Below are 22,951 nucleotides of genomic sequence, written 5' to 3'. Positions count from 1 at the left end.
CCTGTCCCAGGACACTTGCAATCCTAAAGGCAGAGCAAATGAACCATGGCTTGTTAACAACAACAGGACAATATATTTCAGCAAAGATGTTCTATTACTTTTCTTTTTATATATATTTATATAGACCCATTTTTTCCTGAATTGTTCTAAAAAAGCAGAAAAGGGTACTTTTTGTACACAGAGGAGCAATCTTAAATGCATTGTTAACACTGCAAAATATGACACATCAAGACATGCATACAAAATACTTAAGAAATCATATTTCTATATACTAAAATTTGGTTAAAATCACATAGCTTGCATGACAGCACTACAAAAACACATAAAAGTGAAACCCCATTGCCTTATCTAACGTTACTGCTTTTCTTATTGTTTTAGGGATATTTAATTGAATTAATCAATCAACGATACTATTGATCAGCATTACCAAACGTGGACGTTCCACTAGAAACAAACATTGATGTATTGTTTTAATTTATTACTGTGAAGCTGCTTTGATACAACCTATGTTGTGAAAAGCGCTACATAAATAAACTTGACTTGACTTGACTTGACTTGACTTTTGGGCTTTATTGGGCGAGTGATATTTCTTATAATACACAAGTGCAAATATTACAAATATCGTTAAACTAATAATGTTATTACCACAAGTTTTGCCTAAAACTACCTGATAAATGTAGCCACGCAATGGTGACGAAGGAGTTAAGAAGAAGTTTATAAGAAACTTTAACTCTGGTTTCACTAGCTATTTGAGTAAATGAAAACATAATACTTACATTTAAATGTGAATTTGCTGTCCACCACCGATCTCTAGTCTCGGCCGCCTTTAAAAATAAATAAATAAATGCTGTTGTCAACGGCGCGCAATGACTTATGGGGTAGAATAGGCCGCTAAGTGTCCATTTATGTATCCTTCTTTTCACGGGGAAACGAAGGGTGCATTTGGCGTCGCTTTTGAATCAGGGAAGCCTTCGTCGCGGCGCGATGACGCAACCGGCCTTCGAATGCGGCCTTCGGAGGATGGAGAATTGAATTGGGACAGCCTTCATCGAGCCGCGTGACGCAATCGGCCTTCAAATGCGACCTTCCAAGGATGCAGCCTTTCAATTGGGACGTCCTTCGTCGCGCCGCGGTGACGCAATCGGCCTTCAAATACGGCCATCCGGCCTTCAAATACGGCCTTCGAAGGACGCAGCCTTCACTTTGGGACACAGCTAGTGAATACTGAAGATAATTCTTTCAGGTTGTCCGTTTTGTTCTCAAAAAGAGACTGTTTCATGCTTTTATGCAATGCCTCAGACTTAAACCTTTGTTTGTAATGGTGAAAGAATGGTGTAATAATTTTAATGAGTGTTTTTGTCCAGAAACCTTTATTTTTGGCTTGTTGTGAAAGCGTGTAATGCTTCAGTTGTTAAATTTTATTCTTGGGCAGGCTAAAATGGTGATCTACATGAGTAGAAAGATCAAAATAAAAGGAAAAAGAACCAAAAAGCGATGATGATGTTATTGTTGTTTTTAAGTCTTTACTTAGAGAAATAATTTTGATTGATTTTAGATTTAACAAAGCTATGTGTGATCTTGCTACTTTTGATTTGAAATTGTGTAGTTGTGATGTTTTGTGTACAATTGTGATGATTATTATTATTATTATTTTTTAATTTTGTAAGTTTAAACAAATAACTAATTGTGAAGAGATTTTGTAAATAAAGGTTTCTCTCTCTCTCTCTCTCTCTCTCTCTCTCTCTCTCTCTCTCTCTCTCTCTCTCTCTCTCTCTCTCTCACACACACACACACACACACACGCACACACACACACACACACAAATTTGCTCCTCCTCTCTATGAAATAAAGTGTCTGCAGCTCCCTCTATTGACACCTTTCTTGAATAAGTTCAGTCCAACACTTACATTTATTCATTTAGCAATTAGCAGACACCAACAAATGTATAGATCTTCAAAGAGATTTAGGGCAGTTTAGAAAACATAAACATGTCAGAATAAGAATAACTATTTTTCATCAGTTCACCGACACTGATCATCATAACTAGAGACAATGTTCACCATTCAAAAGTATTGTACTGGTTTAACCTGAATATTCGACCACTTTGTGTCAGTATGATCTAATAATGACATTAGTGTCCATAATGAGAGGACGAGCATTTTCAATAAAATATTACTTCTATAAAAAATATTCAATTAAATATTTTAACATTGTACTACCAAAAATGTATATTTATTAATTCTGTCGTTCTGGCAAATATGACTCTTGTGTCAAATATTGCCCTTCTAGGGCTGGGCGATATATCGCGCGATATTGTTATGCGCATCTCGTCAGTAAAGTCGGTTCCTTGATTAGTAGTAAATCGCCATCACCTGCTTTCAGATGGAGCGGCATTTACTACAAAGAGCCGTAATTAACTGACAAGCTGAGCCATATCGCATTAATATCGCGGACGTATCGCCAGCGATATTTAATGCGATATGGCTCAGCTTGTCAGTTAACTACGGCTCTTTGTACACAGCGAAACATCCAGTGTTAAATTAACACTCCTGGGAGTGTATGAGTCCACACTCAAGAGTGTTTAAGTTAATGAGATAATTAAGTGATTAATTTAGTGATGATTGACTATTATTGAAGACACCTGATGTTAACAAGCAGAATCACAGAAGGAGAAAATCACAAATTGTAAGTTACCATTGTGGTGATGGGTGTTTGCTTTAGTTGGTCTCTTGAGCCTTATATGTTTAGTTTAGACTTTGTTTGGCTGTTGTATCTGAGTTATAACTACCAGATGAGCAAAGAAAAAAAAGTGACTTGATGGTGTTGGTTATATTATGACATTCATCATTTGAACTTGATCATTAAACTCATTAAGATCCTTCTTTCTGACTTCGATGTATGTAGTTGGTTTCAGCATTACTGTGAATCTGCATAAATGCCCAGAATTTTTAATATAATATAAAAGATTTCTTAAAAGTTGTTGTAATTTTTTTTTTTTTTTAGGCACACACAGACGTCAAGATTCAGTCAATGTATCTCAACAATGGTGACGAGCAGAATATTCAATTAGGAAAAGTAAATTACATAGACAATTCTGATCATAATTTAATCATACCGCAATGCATGCTGGGAGCCATTAATGAGTTGTGATTGGTGGCAGCCACTGCAACATGCTTTATTATTGTCACCATTGTTGAGATTCACAGGCTGATTATTGATGTCTGTGTTTCTAAATAAATTCATTTGAAAGTCTTTTGATCAGGACAATGTTTATTAAATATTTGTGAATTACAAGTAAAATACTGATAATCGTAAGCTGAAGAATCACAAAACTGCAGCTAACAAATCAAACCAAACTATCTCAATAAATTTCTTTTCCAGATCACAGCATGATTATGTCAAAACATAACCAATACTATCAGATCACACTTTACTTTGTTCATTTAACTGATATAAATCAATAACAGCAGACAAACAACAGTATAAATTAAAGTAAACATGTAATGGTCTAGAGTCCAACTAAAGCAAACACCCATCACAATAATGGTAACTTACAATTTGTGATTTTCTTCTTCAGTGATTCTGCTTGCTAACATCAGGTGTCTTCGATAATGTTCAATCATCACTAAATTAATCACTTAATTATCTCATTACCTTTAACAGTCTTGAGTGTTAATTTAACACTCTTATTTTAACACTTTACACTCTTGAGTGTGGACTCATATACACTCACAGCCCCGGGAGTGTTAATTTAACACCGCTCCATCTGAAAGCAGGTGATGGTGATTTACTAGTAATCAAGGGAACCGGCTTTACTGATGAGATGCGCATAACAATATCGCGCGATATATCGCCCAGCCCTACTTTTGACCCTTGTTGTGTCAATTTGCATACTTTCTATTCACGTAGTGATTGTCAGAAATAAAACTTTAGGTTTCAAAATGAATCATTACTTTAAATAAAGAGCTGTGCTCTTTAAAGGCAATTAAGCCCACATTTGGTCTTAAATTGATTAATTTGAATCACATCATTCATATATAGACTTTTATGCCAACAGAGTTTATATGACTGTAGCAGACGATTGGTGAATAAAACAAAAAGGATGGTTAAAAAATCCCAAATAATTGGAAAAATACAACATATCAAACTGCATACATGAGTCAAATTAATGAGGAAAGAATGGAGAGATTATGATGGGTGTCTTCAGGATTCAGTGTTTTGAGCCAGTGTGTAGAAATCACCGTGAGAGGGGCTTGTGGGTAAATTTGTCGTGGCGTAAACTGTGTTTAAACCAATAGACACCTGAGCAGAGTCCTGAATCGCTTCATAATAAGCAGAACTGATTTCCTGAAAAGGAAATATTAATTATATTTTATAACATATGTAATTTTTTTTAAATTACTTTTGCACTTGTACACAATCATGGTTCTACATTGTTTTGGCAATAATGCATACCTGTAGCAGAAATAATGCAAACAGAGAAAGACTGTATGAAGAATGAAACATTACCTCATCGCCGTCTCTTGTGTTCCTCGGATCCGATGAGACTGAAGCTGTGGATGGACCAAATTATTAAAACATGACAGTGAACATTCAGAAGTTGAAGCATTTCAGCATCACATTTGGTTTCAGTTCATAAAACCAGAGCATTTGTGTTTGTACCTTCTGTCTTTTTCCATCTGCACTTGAACAACACCAAACTCAGTCCTACAGCTAACAACAGAATCAAACACGAACACACCGTACTGATGATGTAGAGATCTGAAAAACACACACACGACAGTAAAAACTGAGATTTGATGCTGCCTTTACATGCTATCGGAAAGTTCCCACTTCCAACTTCAGTCATGATTATGAGCTTGCCGTGCTCAAGTGCTGTGTTGACGGAATAAATAAGGATGCCATACAGTACATGCTATTTCCGATGTGCATAAAACATTATATACACTTCAAATGATTATTCAGTTATGTAAATATGCACTACTTCAGTGACGTAAGACAAGGCGATGTAGCTGTTGTGGGAGAAACTAATAAAGAATATCATTCAGAGCAGCAGTCGTTCTCCTCTGTGCCATGTTTAAAGTTGATCTCACGCCCAGCTCGGGAACTCGGGTATCAAAATCAACTATACAGTTTTTCTAGTAGTAAATTCGACTTGGTAGGGCATTCATGTCCAATTTCCGACTAGGAAGCTCGTGTTTACGATAATTCAGATAGCACAGTATAGGTGGGGTAAGCGATATTTGAAAAACGCTGCTTGAAAGTTGGTCAGACCGACACAACCAGACACAACAACAAACGTGTGTAGCCAATCAGCATTAGGGGGCGTATGACGGTGGAGGAGAGAGAGTGAGCAAGAGGGAGATTTGAAGAAAGACTGTAGAAAGAGAGATGGCTGAGAGACATTACAAAAGAGAAAAGTTCATAAAAATATCACTGGAAAATGAAGGGATATGATAAGAAAACAGCTTTAGGGCCCTCGTTAACATTAGAAAACCCAGACAGCAACATTGTGTCGGCCCTGTTCCGGCCCACATCCAGTACGTGTGGAAACCACGTGTACCAGATGTGGGCCAGATCTTAGCCGACACAATGTTGCTGTCGGGGAAGCTTTCCAGCGCTGGAGAGAGTTAAGCGGGAAGGCCTGAAAACAGAGGTTGCTTTGAATCGCTCCAAGAGTAACACTGGGTTTGAGTGTCAGAGAGTGTGTCTGGAGTTGCTGTGCTGTTGGTAACTAAAAACCAACCCTTGTTTGTATTTACTCTTGTGTATGTATGTACATTTTTTGTGCTTTCTTGTCATTCGTTCAGTGAAGCATTATTTTGTTGCGCTTCTACTATGATAAATAGACATCCACACTTGCATTGCGTGTGTACAGAGGCCAGCTAGTGAGAGTTGTGCAGGCTGACGACTGCTAGAGAATGCAGTGTTTACTGTTTAGCGTCCTTGTTAGTGAACATACGGAGGCGGAGCAATGAAGAGAGGGGTGTGTTTGCTTGGGTTGAATGTTAGAAAAATATCCTCGCACTGACCAATCAAAATCAGAGGAGGCAGGCTTAGACTCCTAATGAAATACTCAAAAATGGTAAAGCACTTTATCAGCAAATCACTTGCACTTTGCTGTTCTAAACTGTCATTAATCCAAATGCAGAATTATTCTGTGATATTCTGAGGTGTATATTTATGTTAAAGAACTCACCAATCTGGACTGAAGCATCTGTTTGTTCTTGATTTTCAGTTGTCGCCCACATACAGACGATAGGTTAGGCATTAAAATTACATTGTTTAACTGACATTATGTGTACATTTATTGTGTAAATTGTTGCTAATTGTTTCTCACCTGAAACATGAAGCTGAATCTCTGTTAGAAGGGGAGTGATAAGTTTGATGGTGTATATCCCACAGAAATACACCCCGGCATCATGTCTTCCCACATCAGCAATAGTCACAGTGAAAACATGTTCCTGTTCGTTTACATTCAGAGAATAGCTCCCATTGGTGAACGAACTTCCAAATGCAGTAATAATAGACTCTAGTGATCCATTCTGCACTTTGTACAATTGCTTGCCACGATCTTTATATTCTTCTGGATATTTGCAGTGAATGACAGCAGTTCCTCCTAAATAAGCAGTCTGTTCCTCTGATCTCCCACAACACGACTCTGAAAACAAGAGAATTTTAATAAAAAAAAAAAAGTGTAACAAATCCTGTTACTTTAAAATTAAGTCTCAGGAACAAACATAAGATGTTAAACCTGAAGCCCTGACAGAGGAAATAAGTAACATGGTAAATAAATATTAATTCTTACCTTGTTTCACACTGAAATCCACCGTCTGAATGATTTGACTGCCGGCTTGACATCTGTACGTCCCGCTGTCGGTTACGGTGAGGTTTCTAATGAGCACACTAATAAAGCCCAGAGATTTATCCTCAATCATAGAGAATCTCTCTTCTGGGATCCATAAATCACTCTTTACTTCTGTCATGGTTGTACATTCACTGCCAGACACTTTGCAGAAGCTTTTTGCACTTTTTCTTGTTTTCTCATTATTAGTTAAATATACACAATTGATGATCACACTTCCTCCTGTGATGCCAGTCACGGCATCAGCTGCATCACCCATGTGACCTGTCAATCATAATCAGTTCCTCTTTTAAGAGCCTTACAATCTCAGACTAACAAAAATGTAAAAATGCACAAATAAAATCAGGCAAAACACATAATAACACAATGCTTGATAAGATTGCCAGATGGAGGTCAGAAGTGACCGCTAGGAAACTGCTGGATAAGTTTTGAGGATGATTTATTTGTGCCACACGGTGGAAGTCCCACAATAAATGTGCAATAAAAGTGAAATAAAAAAATAAAAAAAAAAACTGTACAATATTTCAACAAGATCAGCTATAGGACATAATAAGTCAAGTCAAGTCATAATACACCACAACACTCCGGGATAGCAAATGCACAATACACAATAGACTGAAACGCTACACAGATCTGTGTAAACATGACAGACCATCGGTGTACGTGCATGTGTGTGTGTGTGTGTGTGTTTGTGTGTGTGTGTGTGTGTGTGTGTGTGTGTGTGTGTGTGTGCTCAGTCCATGCGTAGTCACAGGCTTACACGTGACAATACTCATGATTTAATATCAGGTGAGTAAATAGTTACAGGCTGAGATACTGTAATTAAAAACGTCTGACCTTTAATCAGGCAGATGAGGAAGAAGAGGAAGTAGAGGTAGGTCTTCATAATCACGAATGATAAAACTGTGAATCTGCTTGTATTGTTCATCAAACAGAGACACTGTGAGTTATTCCGTTGCGTCTGATTTTGTATTTTTATCTTGTGCTCTTAAAGAGTTTTTTATAAAACAAACAGCTCCACCTCTTCCTTTTCCTTCTTGCTAAATTCTTCTGACTCACTGTGATGAAACACGTCCTGCTGTCACTGACACACACAGACACTTAAAGGAGAACTTGGTAACTTTTTTAACTTAATAAAACTGTCTAGAAATCATTTGGATGGTTAGACAACCTGTTCTGGTGATATTGGTGACTTTCCCCGCTCCCCCCAGCGTTCCCAGGCGGAAAACCAACCTTGCAACTTGGGGACTACCGTCCCGGCAAAATAGAAATTGGAAGTCTCGTGAGAAGCGAGAACGAGCGCGAAACACGAATCGCTTTACGGCAATTCAACATAAACACACACGCATGTATGATGTATTACCAGATTACCCACCTCGGTAGACAAAGCTCCACACGATTCAGTTGGCTTGCTCCGATCAAAACAAACGCACATGAGCAGCGGTAGAGAGGGGGAGGAGGCCGCCGCAAGTGAGTTTTTTACGACCGTGTTGTGACATATACGCCCCCCCCCCACAGCTGTAGGGGGAGCTCGTGGGGAAAACATGCGACAACAAAAGGGAAAATCAGCGAAGAAGTGACTAGAGTTCGCTAGAGTTGCTGAGTTCTCCTTTAAACCAAAGACCATCTTTCTGTTCTTTTGTCTTATGTGCAGGTTTGAAAGCCTCTTTGAAAGCACACACAGTGTTCTGCACAATGGTGACCCAAAAAAATAAATTTTACAGTAAAACTACTGGCAACAGTGTATATAACTTTTTGTTTTTGTTTTAAACTAACAGTTTATTACTGTTAAAATACGTGGGTGTGTCTTTTTTTATTATCAGCGACTCATTTCGGTGCATGTCTCTTTAAATGATAATGAGAAACTGCTCAACTCTTCCATGTCTACACAAGACACGTAAAGTGCTGCCTTGGTGGACAGTATACAAAAGGCTGAGGGCGGAAATATGCTAATACTAGAAAATGCTAATACGGGACAGTGCGTCAGTGGTCGTGGGCGGAGAATGAGCAATATGACAAAATATTGCTCAGAAAATCAGTGCGCATGCACATGAAGGGGGTTGTGGGGAGTGGAGGAGAGAGAAGCATGAAGAGGGAAGTTAGCTAGAGGAGAGATGTCCTAGACAATGACAACGACTAATGATAAAAATGTATATTCTTGAGAATTTTAATATGGCTGACACACGACCAAAGAGACGACGTTCTGATGAACAATTAGTAAAGTAGAGAGAAAAGGAGAAGGAACGCCAAAGTCACAAATTTACATTGGAAAAGCCTTCGAAAGGTGGCGAGTACTCCACCCACATTCAGGTGGCTCTGTTTCTGGCGGGCAAATCCAGCCTGGTGTTCATGACTGTTTCAGGAAGCACAGAAGGGAGGGGGAGGAGACGGGATGAGGAGGAGGGAGGGTCGAGCTAGCCTCTATTTTGTTTGACAATACTTTGAACGTCAACAAGAAGTGACGTCACCCAACATCACTTAGAGCACCTTTAACATCAGTTTTTTTTTCTCTTGCTGCTTTAACTGTGTTTTTGCAAGCCACCTTTGCCACACATACACACACTCCAGCAGCAGCAAATTCCAACAGCAATTATTTATAATGAAGGATTTTTTTTAAACACATCTATCAGGGTATTGTAAATTACCTCTTTAGTTGTGATGTTCTATCCAGCCCACTAGGGGGAATCGAGGAGTACGGACTGCTAAAGTTACAGAGACAAGCGAATAATGGGGTTCCTTATGTAAACAAGATGAAGACAGCATTGTTGTTCCATGCGGCTCTTCAATAAACATAATAGAGATGATTAATGCCTCCTTTCAAATGCATATAAGTCAACATCATACAGAAGAAAAAAAAAGAGCAACAGTGTCATTTAGAAACACACAGATATATATATATATATATATATATATATATATATATATATATATATATATATAAAATCAACACATGAATCTCAACAATGGTGTCACAGGTTAACCTGTTCTCTTTAGAAACTTAGACTTACAAACTTGCAACCCTATCACTTGTACTGTGCATTGCCGGCAAACAACTAACATCTGTGTACACATCAGGAAGGTGTTATGGAGTTTTTGTTTATTTGGTCTAAAGTTTGTTACTGCTACATATTGTTATACTTTTCAACTCATTATAGTTTATTCTCTTAAAATTCATCATTATTTTCATAAGTTTGTCATTATTAATGTGATAATTACCCTTTATTTTTCTGCACATTTTCCACAAACCTTATTGCAGTCTTACTGGTTCACACTCTGTATAACCAAACCCATTACATCTAGGTTAAAGTGCTTTTTAAAGCAACAGTCACATCACTTCCTGTGGAAGCTACCATTTTAGCGTGATGTCAGAGGGGGAGAATTTAGGAACATTTAATTTGTTGTTAAACTATTTTCCTGTTAATGGTTGTTGTACTAGCTGTTTGGAAGTTTAAGTCTGGTTGTGTTGGGGTTTTATATTATTTAATTTGATTGTTACAAACTTTTTAGTTTGTTCCTGTTTTGGTATGCCCTGTAGGTGGGGCTTCAGTCTATAGGCTTGCTTGCTGAAAGGATTTCAGTTCTATCTATCTATCTATCTATCTATCTATCTATCTATCTATCTATCTATCTATCTATCTATCTATCTATCTATCTATCTATCTATCTATCTATCTATCTATCTATCTATCAGCTTGCAGCATTATATTGATCAAGAGAACTGCTTTTCTAGTGCTAAGCTGGTCGGCAAGGCTGCCAAGGCACACATAGATAGTAAAACATGCGATCCCATTAAGAAGAAAAAAAAAACAGTAGGCTATGTCTTGGTGATAGATCTGCTTGTTTTGGGGATTTTTGTTTCTATCCCTTCCTGTCAATGTCATCATTGTCATTGCTGATGCCGTGCTTGTTTTCTAACTCGACAGCACATGTACTTATATTGTCTGTTTCCTTCATTACCCTGTGCAACTGTGTAGGGTGAAACTTTGCTTTACATTGTATAGCAATAGTCTTCTTTCCAGCTGTTGCACAACAGCTTTATTGGTATTGGGTGTACAACCTGTAAATTATCTGTTTGTGTTTTTGTTTGTGTTGCTTTGTTCGGGGGTTAATTCATGTATGTTACATGTGCAGCAGCAGCAGCGTAGCAGATCTATTCCCCCAAGACCAAATACATTAACATCACCATATCCATTACCATGCCTCTATTAGCATACCAATCTCCCGAGAGTTGTCATGACACAATGGCAGTTAAATTAATTGGCAGCTGAGTGATTTAATGCAGTCCGTTTGTACAAATGAAATGAGTTGACTCGAGTTTTAAGTTAGTGCATTTATTTTTACACACTGTAAAGAACTTTAAGATTAACAGTGAATTATTGGCAACTTTTTTACCAATATTTTAACGTTAATTTTCAGGACATTTTTTTACAATGTATGCTTCACTTGCAATCCAGTATAACATCTAATATGTCCATTAAACTACAGAATATAAGTATCTCATGAAACATTTAGCTTTAAAAATGAATAGATTTAATATATTTCTGATCCATAGTTCAGTATGTCAGCTGTAAACATATCAAGACCAAATATAACACTGCTGAAGTATTGATAATCACAATACAAAAATAACAAATAATCAAGTCATGAAGATGAATCCAGTCTTGTGAATAGAAAAAACAAAACGAGATTGGTGAGGTCTCATTTTCAGTAAAACAATGAAAATTATGAGAAGGATGGCTCATGGCTCTTAATATGCTTATGAACGTTTATTAAATAATAGGTTTATTAGTTAAAATGAAGTCATTTGTGTTGTGGTGTTGGTTGAGGAAACACAGCTGTAAACCACTGTTGTTTCTGTGTCCTTGTCCTCTGGATTACAAAGATGTCCAGTGTCTTTGATCTATAATCACAGGAAACTTTAGTTAATTAGTTAACAGACCCCTCAAAGATCTTAATCTGTTTTTCAGGTTCACAAAGTTTAACACACAATTATGATCATTCACACACCAGCTGCTGGAGATTCAATATCATTACAGAGTCGAGCAAGAAATAAAAATCCTCAAATAGTTTGTGCTGACTCACCTGTTCATAAATCACTGGATTAAACACTACAGTGGAGGACGACTGACTCACCTGTTCATAAATCACTGGATAAAACACTACAGTGGAGGACGACTGACTCACCTGTTCATAAATCACTGGATTAAACACTACAGTGGAGGACAACTGACTCACCTGTTCATAAATCACTGGATTAAACACTACAGTGGAGGACGACTGACTCACCTGTTCATAAATCACTGGATTAAACACTACAGTGGAGGACGACTGACTCACCTGTTCATAAATCACTGGATTAAACACTACAGTGGAGGACGACTGACTCACCTGTTCATAAATCACTGGATTAAACACTACAGTGGAGGACGACTGACTCACCTGTTCATAAATCACTGGATTAAACACTACAGTGGAGGACGACTGACTCACCTGTTCATAAATCACTGGATTAAACACTACAGTGGAGGACGACTGACTCACCTGTTCATAAATCACTGGATTAAACACTACAGTGGAGGACGACTGACTCACCTGTTCATAAATCACTGGATTAAACACTACAGTGGTGGACGACTGACTCACCTGTTCATAAATCACTGGATTAAACACTACAGTGGAGGACGACTGACTCACCTGTTCATAAATCACTGGATTAAACACTACAGTGGAGGACGACTGACTCACCTGTTCATAAATCACTGGATTAAACACTACAGTGGAGGACGACTGACTCACCTGTTCATAAATCACTGGATTAAACACTACAGTGGAGGACGACTGACTCACTTGTTCATAAATCACTGGATTAAACACTACAGTGGTGGACGACTGACTCACCTGTTCATAAATCACTGGATTAAACACTACAGTGGAGGACGACTGACTCCCTTGTTCATAAATCACTGGATTAAACACTACAGTGGAGGACGACTGACTCACCTGTTCATAAATCACTGGATTAAACACTACAGTGGTGGACGACTGACTCACCTGTTCATAAATCACTGGATTAAACACTACAGTGGTGGACGACTGACTCACCTGTTCATAAATCACTGGATTAAACACTACAGTGGAGGACGACTGACTCACCTGTTCATAAATCACTGGATTAAACACTACAGTGGAGGACGACTGACTCACCTGTTCATAAATCACTGGATTAAACACTACAGTGGAGGACGACTGACTCACCTGTTCATAAATCACTGGATTAAACACTACAGTGGTGGACGACTGACTCACCTGTTCATAAATCACTGGATTAAACACTACAGTGGAGGACGACTGACTCACCTGTTCATAAATCACTGGATTAAACACTACAGTGGAGGACGACTGACTCACCTGTTCATATATCACTGGATTAAACACTACAGTGGAGGACGACTGACTCACCTGTTCATAAATCACTGGATTAAACACTACAGTGGAGGACGACTGACTCACTTGTTCATAAATCACTGGATTAAACACTACAGTGGTGGACGACTGACTCACCTGTTCATAAATCACTGGATTAAACACTACAGTGGAGGACGACTGACTCACCTGTTCATAAATCACTGGATTAAACACTACAGTGGAGGACGACTGACTCACCTGTTCATAAATCACTGGATAAAACACTACAGTGGAGGACGACTGACTCACCTGTTCATAAATCACTGGATTAAACACTACAGTGGAGGACGACTGACTCACCTGTTCATAAATCACTGGATTAAACACTACAGTGGAGGACGACTGACTCACCTGTTCATAAATCACTGGATTAAACACTACAGTGGAGGACGACTGACTCACTTGTTCATAAATCACTGGATTAAACACTACAGTGGAGGACGACTGACTCACCTGTTCATAAATCACTGGATTAAACACTACAGTGGAGGACGACTGACTCACCTGTTCATAAATCACTGGATTAAACACTACAGTGGAGGACGACTGACTCACCTGTTCATAAATCACTGGATTAAACACTACAGTGGAGGACGACTGACTCACCTGTTCATAAATCACTGGATTAAGCACTACAGTGGAGGACGACTGACTCACCTGTTCATAAATCACTGGATTAAACACTACAGTGGAGGACGACTGACTCACCTGTTCATAAATCACTGGATTAAACACTACAGTTGAGGACGACTGACTCACCTGTTCATAAATCACTGGATTAAACACTACAGTTGAGGACGACTGACTCACCTGTTCATAAATTACTGGATTAAACACTACAGTGGAGGACGACTGACTCACTTGTTCATAAATCACTGGATTAAACACTACAGTGGTGGACGACTGACTCACCTGTTCATAAATCACTGGATTAAACACTACAGTTGAGGACGACTGACTCACCTGTTCATAAATTACTGGATTAAACACTACAGTGGAGGACGACTGACTCACCTGTTCATAAATCACTGGATTAAACACTACAGTGGAGGACGACTGACTCACCTGTTCATAAATCACTGGATAAAACACTACAGTGGAGGACGACTGACTCACCTGTTCATAAATCACTGGATTAAACACTACAGTGGAGGACGACTGACTCACCTGTTCATAAATCACTGGATTAAACACTACAGTGGAGGACGACTGACTCACCTGTTCATAAATCACTGGATTAAACACTACAGTGGAGGACGACTGACTCACCTGTTCATAAATCACTGGATTAAACACTACAGTGGAGGACGACTGACTCACCTGTTCATAAATCACTGGATAAAACACTACAGTGGAGGACGACTGACTCACCTGTTCATAAATCACTGGATTAAACACTACAGTGGAGGACGACTGACTCACCTGTTCATAAATCACTGGATTAAACACTACAGTGGAGGACGACTGACTCACCTGTTCATAAATCACTGGATTAAACACTACAGTGGAGGACGACTGACTCACTTGTTCATAAATCACTGGATTAAACACTACAGTGGAGGACGACTGACTCACCTGTTCATAAATCACTGGATTAAACACTACAGTGGAGGACGACTGACTCACCTGTTCATAAATCACTGGATTAAACACTACAGTGGAGGACGACTGACTCACCTGTTCATAAATCACTGGATTAAACACTACAGTGGAGGACGACTGACTCACCTGTTCATAAATCACTGGATTAAACACTACAGTGGTGGACGACTGACTCACCTGTTCATAAATCACTGGATTAAACACTACAGTGGAGGACGACTGACTCACCTGTTCATAAATCACTGGATTAAACACTACAGTGGAGGACGACTGACTCACCTGTTCATATATCACTGGATTAAACACTACAGTGGAGGACGACTGACTCACCTGTTCATAAATCACTGGATTAAACACTACAGTGGAGGACGACTGACTCACTTGTTCATAAATCACTGGATTAAACACTACAGTGGTGGACGACTGACTCACCTGTTCATAAATCACTGGATTAAACACTACAGTGGAGGACGACTGACTCACCTGTTCATAAATCACTGGATTAAACACTACAGTGGAGGACGACTGACTCACCTGTTCATAAATCACTGGATAAAACACTACAGTGGAGGACGACTGACTCACCTGTTCATAAATCACTGGATTAAACACTACAGTGGAGGACGACTGACTCACCTGTTCATAAATCACTGGATTAAACACTACAGTGGAGGACGACTGACTCACCTGTTCATAAATCACTGGATTAAACACTACAGTGGAGGACGACTGACTCACTTGTTCATAAATCACTGGATTAAACACTACAGTGGAGGACGACTGACTCACCTGTTCATAAATCACTGGATTAAACACTACAGTGGAGGACGACTGACTCACCTGTTCATAAATCACTGGATTAAACACTACAGTGGAGGACGACTGACTCACCTGTTCATAAATCACTGGATTAAACACTACAGTGGAGGACGACTGACTCACCTGTTCATAAATCACTGGATTAAGCACTACAGTGGAGGACGACTGACTCACCTGTTCATAAATCACTGGATTAAACACTACAGTGGAGGACGACTGACTCACCTGTTCATAAATCACTGGATTAAACACTACAGTGGAGGACGACTGACTCACCTGTTCATAAATCACTGGATTAAACACTACAGTTGAGGACGACTGACTCACCTGTTCATAAATTACTGGATTAAACACTACAGTGGAGGACGACTGACTCACTTGTTCATAAATCACTGGATTAAACACTACAGTGGTGGACGACTGACTCACCTGTTCATAAATCACTGGATTAAACACTACAGTGGAGGACGACTGACTCACCTGTTCATAAATCACTGGATTAAACACTACAGTGGAGGACGACTGACTCACCTGTTCATAAATCACTGGATTAAACACTACAGTGGAGGACGACTGACTCACCTGTTCATAAATCACTGGATAAAACACTACAGTGGAGGACGACTGACTCACCTGTTCATAAATCACTGGATTAAACACTACAGTGGAGGACGACTGACTCACCTGTTCATAAATCACTGGATTAAACACTACAGTGGAGGACGACTGACTCACCTGTTCATAAATCACTGGATTAAACACTACAGTGGAGGACGACTGACTCACCTGTTCATAAATCACTGGATTAAACACTACAGTGGAGGACGACTGACTCACCTGTTCATAAATCACTGGATAAAACACTACAGTGGTGGACGACGGCAGACCTGAGCAATAGATCAACATTACAGTCTTACTCAGATTACTGCTTCAAAACTCTCTATAATTTATTCCAGATAAAATCATCCCAAACCCAATTTTAAGGTTATCTTCAGTGTTGTATGTTCAAAATGCAAAACATCAGAGAGAAGGACTGTGTTTAGTGTAAAATATTACCTTTAGTCTTTTTCTTCCGCACAGCCACTATAATCAGTGGAACTGCTATCAGGAGTAAAACTAAAGTCTCTGCAGTGACGATAATCAAAAATGAACCTGGAAAACACAAGAGGGAAACACTGTCTGGAAAACAGTAAAAAGAAAGAGAATATCCAAAAAATCCAGAATAGAAACTGAATAATAAGAGGCATATGAAGATTACTGAAATTCATGTTACTATGACAACAGCTTGTCAGAATTGTCACTTCCTGTTCAAATTTTCAGTATATGATTCCATCCATCTTGTTGTGTGCACATTTTGGGATATTACATAAAAAAACACTGGATGGAAACGCCAAGATGCACATAAATTCTACAAATATGCATAAAAAAACATTTGCACTCAATTGAAGAGGATATATTTTGTATCCGATTAAAATAAATGCATATAAACTGTATAAGATGGAAACACTTTTAGCAAATAAATTCCTCGATGTGCATCAAAAAAGACATGCGACTCGATGGGACAGCATAACTGAATTAACCAGCGGACCGATCTCGTTGCACAGCATCTGATATTTTGTTTCATTCTGCGTCTTGCTAGATGGAAACTGTGGTCATACTGTGACCTCCGCAGCGCTAAAGACCTGGCCCTGCATGCCACGAAGGCCACCGCCCAGGCCACTGAAAGAGCCATGGCCAGCCTAGTGGTTGGCTTAATCTGACTGAAATCAAGGACACAGACAGAGCTGTTGTCCTCGATTCACCAGTCTCCACCACTGGCCTCTTCGACCTCACAGTAGACGGCTTCGCTGAGCGCTTCACGGTGGCACAGAAGTCTTCGCAGGCAATGCGCCACTTACTGCCAAATCGCTCCAGCTCTGCAGCACAGAGTCGTCCGAGCCAAGCCAGCGCCTGCGATCGCAACCCAAAAATTGTCTGGTCACAGGAGCGTGGTGTGCTGCTATGGCCGTCACATAGACTTTGCGCATGGAGGGGTTGCGTCCCGCGTCCAGCAGCTCTAGTAGAAAGAAGGCTCAACCCGCCTCGTCCTCTTACCATACCCTCTTGTGACCTATCGATGTTCAAAGGGCCCCTGATCAAACTGCTACAGTCAGCCAAACTAAGGCCACTTTCTCTCAAGACCGCACTCCTGCTAGCAGTAGCATTGGTCAAGCGAGTGGGTGATTAGCAAATGCTCTCCGTCAGCGCTTCCTGACTTGAGTTTGGGCCTAACGACTCCAAAGTCATCCTCAAGCCAAGGCACGGCTACTTAGCCAAGCTGCTCTCTACTCCGTTCAGAGCACAAGTTATTTCACTGTCTGCGCTTCCCCCTTCAGAAGATGAGCACCAACTGCACTTACTCTGCCCTGTATGGGCCCTAAGAGTATATATGCTTCGGTGGCTGCACCAAAAGGCTCTCAGAAGGCTTCCGGTCACGAAGCTGATATTGTCCCGCTGGATAGTAGACGGCATCGCTTTGGCCTACGCTTCGATGAGCCTTCAATGCCCCATCGGTGTAAGAGCGCACTCCACCAGAGGCATGGCCTCTTCCTGAGCATGGTCCAGGGGTGTGTCTATTGGCGACATCTGTGCGGCGACCGGCTGATCTTTACCGTCCACCTTCACCAGATTTTATAACTTGGAAGTCCCTGTGCTGCAGACACAAATCCTCTCAGTCTAGTCGGAGTTGACCTCTGAATGAGCTCGACCAGCCATTTACATCTCTGGAGACTCCGGCCACAGTCTGAACCCCCTTCTGACCGGGCGCAGTTCTGCCCTCTCTTAGCCCCTCTCTTGGGGCGGGATGCACCCCTATTGGCTCGCGCAAATGCGCTGCTTCACCAGGTTTGTGCAGTTCCCCTCTGCTCAGCCAATAAGTGCGAGCAGAGCTCTTTTCGGTTATGGCTGTGCAATAGCACTGCGTTATTGAGTAAAAGGCTTCAATATTCAGAGAAAAAGGAGTTTTCCCCATTGCGTCTAGCGACACAATACTCGTTCCCATTATCTCAGATAACCGATGTTACAATAGTAACCGAGATGTTTTCTATTATTCATTATAGTAGAACTGTGATTCTACAGTGATTCTATTAGATTACGAATTTCAGCAAAGGTGAAATTGTGTGATTCTGAATGTCATAAAGTAATTTTTTTAAAGTCCTTCATAGCATCTGAATGTAATTCAAATACATAAAACCTAAATTTTGACCAAAATATTTTTTAGAGTGTACTTCCCACTTTTGAAATCGTGATTATGAGCTTGTCTCGTTCAAGTGCTCTGTTGTCGGAAAGAATAGGGATGTTATACATGCTATTTTCACTGTGTATAAAACTTAAAATGCTTCAAATGATTATGCATATATGCGATGTAGCTGTTGTGGGAGAAACTAATAAAGAATAGCAGTTACAGCAGCAGTCATTCTCCTCTGCGCCATGTTTAAAGTTTATCTCAGTCTCGGGAACTTGTTCATCAAAATTATCTCAGAGCTTCCCGGTAGTAAATACGACTTGGTAGGGCAATATCCTCACACTGACCAATCAAAATCAGAGGTAAATCGTCAGAGGAGACAGGCAGAGCATCCTAAAAATACTATAAAATGAGCATGCATTTTAATCATTATTCAGACCATTATAATGATAATGATTAGAGATGTTCCGATACCCTTTTTCCCTCCCCGATACCGATTCCGATACCTGGACTCAGGGTATCGGCCGATACCGAGTACTGATCCGATACCTGGGTGTGTATCTATACAGCTGCAATTACTAATCCTGTATGAATTGATATAATTATTTTATGGTGTGCTTCAGACTAATCCCTTAATAAAACATGAACAAATACATACAGTGAACTAGAGTATTTTTATTATCTGACATACATTTCACAGCAATATATTATTTATTTGAAAAAGAACTTCAAATGCAGCCACACATCTAATCCTATAAACTGAAAAAGGTATTTTAGTTTTATTTAGTTATATAACTCTATGAATAATATAAGAAAAATAATCTCTTTATAACTTGAAGTCCAGAAACAATTGTGTTAAATGAACGGCATTTCATTTTTCAAATACATAGGTTAAAAAAAAGAAAAGAAAAAAAAGTACAACAGTAACTTGTACTCAATCTAACGTTAGTCTTTTAAATAAGTGCAGCCACAATGTAGTGAAATAAGAGACTTGAGTATAAATAAACCTCAACTAATTTGTCAGTAGTAAAGCTGTTTGTTTTCACATCTTTTAGTTTGCATGAAATGTGTTTACGCACTATCTGGAATAGGGAACGCTGTTTCAGATATGTATTTGCGTCTGTCAAACTGTACCGGGGCTCCAAATGTTCAATTAAGCGGCGAAATCCATTGTTTTCGATGACTGAACAGCGGCTGGTCATCCAGAATAATAAACTCGATAATTTTGTTGGATGTATCGCTCGTTGGCTGTCTTTTTAAACTTTTCTCTTGGTTTGAATGAAGCTTCCAGAGATTGTTGATTCTGGCGCGGCTCATCCTTCTCTGTCCTTGCGTTTATGTAACCGTCGTGTTCTGCGGGGTGACGCGTCTTCAAATGCTTTATTAAGTTACTTGTGTTGAAGTTGCTTCTTCTTGTGCCACCCCTCGAAATTACAGTATGGCATATGAGACATGTCACCGTTTTAATGGCTGGTTGTTCCAGTCTGAAATACTGCCAAACAGCGGACATACTGCCAGTGCGTGTTTTCATTTCTTCTTCGCTGCTCTAAACAGTGGTTGCTTGTGGCAACAGCACAACTTCCTGCGTTGCCACACGCAACCACTATTTAGAGCAGCGAAGAAGAATTGATCTCCGATTTGCCGCGTTAAGCAAAGCTAGCGTGCTTAACTAGGTAATGTTATTGTTTAAGAAAATGGTATCGGATCGGTACATGGGTACAAGTACTCGCCGATACCGATGCCAGCATTTTGATTGGTATCGGCGGCATTTCCGATACTGGTATCGGAATCGGAACAACTCTAATGATGATGACCAGCCACCACTGATCAGACTCGAGTATTTCAAAGAGCTATGGATGTTGCATCTGGTCAGCCAGCTCATCACATTATCTGCACATCACTTCCACTTCTAAACTGTCATATTCTGAAGGACATGTGTTTATGTGTGTAAACAACTCACCAGTCTGGACTGAAGCATCTGTTCTTGATTTTCCGTTGTCGACCACATACAGAAAATAGGTCAGACATCAAAATTACACTGTTTAATTGACATTACATGTACATTTAATGTGTAATTTGTTGCTAATTGTTTCTCACCTGAAACATGAAGCTGAATCTCTGTTAGAAGGGGAGTGATAAGTTTGATGGTGTATATCCCACAGAAATACACCCCGGCATCACCTCTTCCCACACCAGCAATAGTCACAGTGATAACATGTTCCTGTTCGCTTACATTCAGAGAAAACCTCCCGTATGTAGCCAGATTTCCAAATGCAGTAATAATAGACTCTAATGATCCATTCTGCACTTTCAACAATTGCTTGCCACGATCTTTATATTCTTCTGGATATTTGCAGTGAATGACAGCAGTTCCTCCTAAATAAGCAGTCTGTTCCTTTGATCTCCCACAACACAACTCTGAAAACAAGTGTAACGAATCCTGTTACTGTAAAATTAAGTCTCAGGAATAAACATAATATGTTAAACCTGAAGCCCTGACAGAGAAAATGAGTAACATGATAAATATTAATTCTTACCTTGTTTCACATTGAAATCCACCGTCTGAATGATTTGACTGCCGGCTTGACATCTGTACATCCCGCTGTCGGTTACGGTGAGGTTTCTAATGAGCACACTGATCAAGCCCAGAGATTTATCCTCAATCATAGAGAATCTCTCTTCTGGGATCCATAGTTCACTCTTTACTTCTGTCATGGTTGTACATTCACTGCCAGATACTTTGCAAAAGCTTTTTGCACTTTGTCTTGTTTTCTCATTATTAGTTAAATATACACAATTGATGATCACACTTCCTCCTGTGATGCCAGTCTCGGCGTCAGCTGCATCACCCATGTGACCTGTCAATCATATCCAGTTCCTCTTTTAAGAGCCTTACAATCTCAGACTAACAAAAATGCAAAAAAAGCACAAATAAAGACAGGCAAAACACATAATAGCACTATGCTTGATAAGATTGCACTGGCGGATGGAGGCCAGAATTGACATGGGAAACCGCCGGATAAGTTTTGAGGATGTTTTTTTGTTTTTTTTTTGACACACTGTGGAAGTCCCACAATAATTTTGCAATAAAAATAAAATGAATAAAACAAAATACTGTACAATTTGTACAACAAGATCAGCTAAACCAAAAAGATCTGATCTGCATGTAGGATACAGCAAGCTCAAACCACATATTATAACCCACAGAACTACTGCACTGTACTGTGTGCTTCTGGAGCCGTTTTATAGGCTTGACTCCTCCCTCTGGACCATACCACTCTAAAGACCAGTATACTTCATATAAATCACACATATATGGTTCCACAGGCTTACACGTGACAATGCTTATGATTTAAAGTAAAGTAAAAATTTAAAGTTAAGATTTAAAGTTAAGTAAATAGTTACAGGCTGAGATACTGTAATTAAAAATGTCTGACCTTTAATCAGGCAGATGAGGAAGAAGAGGAAGGTCTTCATAATCACGAATGATAAAACTCCGTGAATAATCCGCTTGTATTGTTCATCAGTCAGAGACACTTGTGCTCTATTAAAGAGTTTTTTTTTATTAAAAAACAAACAGCTCCACCTCTTCCTTTTCCTTCTTGCTAAACTCTTCTAACACACTGTGATGAAACACGTCCTGCTGTCACTGACACACAGACACTTAAATCAAAGACCATCTTTCTGTTCTTTTGTCTTGTGTGCAGATTTGAAGCTTCTGCCAAACAAATTAGCACACATTTTATATATATATATATATATATATATATATATATATATATATATATATATATATATATATATATATATATATGTGTGTGTGTGTGTGTGTGTGTGTGTGTGTGCACAGTATATATATATATATATATATAGTCTGAAGAGCATAAAAACACTGACGCTTGAATCCAAATGTGGCTTGAAATCAGTCTGTTTTTTTTTTTTTTTTTTTTTTTTCAGGATCACCACTTTTCATTGG

At 39.3% G+C, this 22,951-nt stretch overlaps 1 protein-coding gene across 7 annotated transcripts; it reads right to left on the bottom strand.

Moving 5' to 3' along the window:
• Positions 1–3,002: 3,002 nt before the first annotated feature.
• On the bottom strand, positions 3,003–22,661 carry LOC308687447 (polymeric immunoglobulin receptor). Of its 7 annotated transcripts, XM_081360008.1 has the most exons (8): positions 10,083–10,155; positions 9,512–9,646; positions 6,810–7,130; positions 6,342–6,662; positions 6,201–6,227; positions 4,664–4,762; positions 4,511–4,554; positions 3,003–4,348 (listed from the first exon to the last, which is right to left on the bottom strand). In XM_081360008.1, exons 3-8 carry the CDS (start codon positions 7,123–7,125, stop codon positions 4,205–4,207), a joined length of 951 nt encoding a protein of 316 aa, XP_081216134.1. In that variant the 5' UTR covers positions 7,126–7,130; positions 9,512–9,646; positions 10,083–10,155; the 3' UTR covers positions 3,003–4,204. The 7 variants fall into 7 exon arrangements, with proteins under 7 accessions (XP_081216134.1, XP_081216131.1, XP_081216132.1 ...); XM_081360005.1 differs by lacking the exons at positions 9,512–9,646; positions 10,083–10,155 and adding an exon at positions 22,413–22,507; XM_081360006.1 differs by lacking the exon at positions 9,512–9,646 and having other exon boundaries at positions 10,083–10,134.
• Positions 22,662–22,951: the final 290 nt, after the last annotated feature.

Source organism: Scardinius erythrophthalmus (genome assembly GCF_964197995.2).
Source record: "Scardinius erythrophthalmus genome assembly, chromosome: 3".
NCBI lineage: Eukaryota > Metazoa > Chordata > Actinopteri > Cypriniformes > Leuciscidae > Scardinius > Scardinius erythrophthalmus.
Note: the sequence above shows the minus strand (reverse complement) of the source record. Positions and strands in the feature narration are given on the sequence as shown.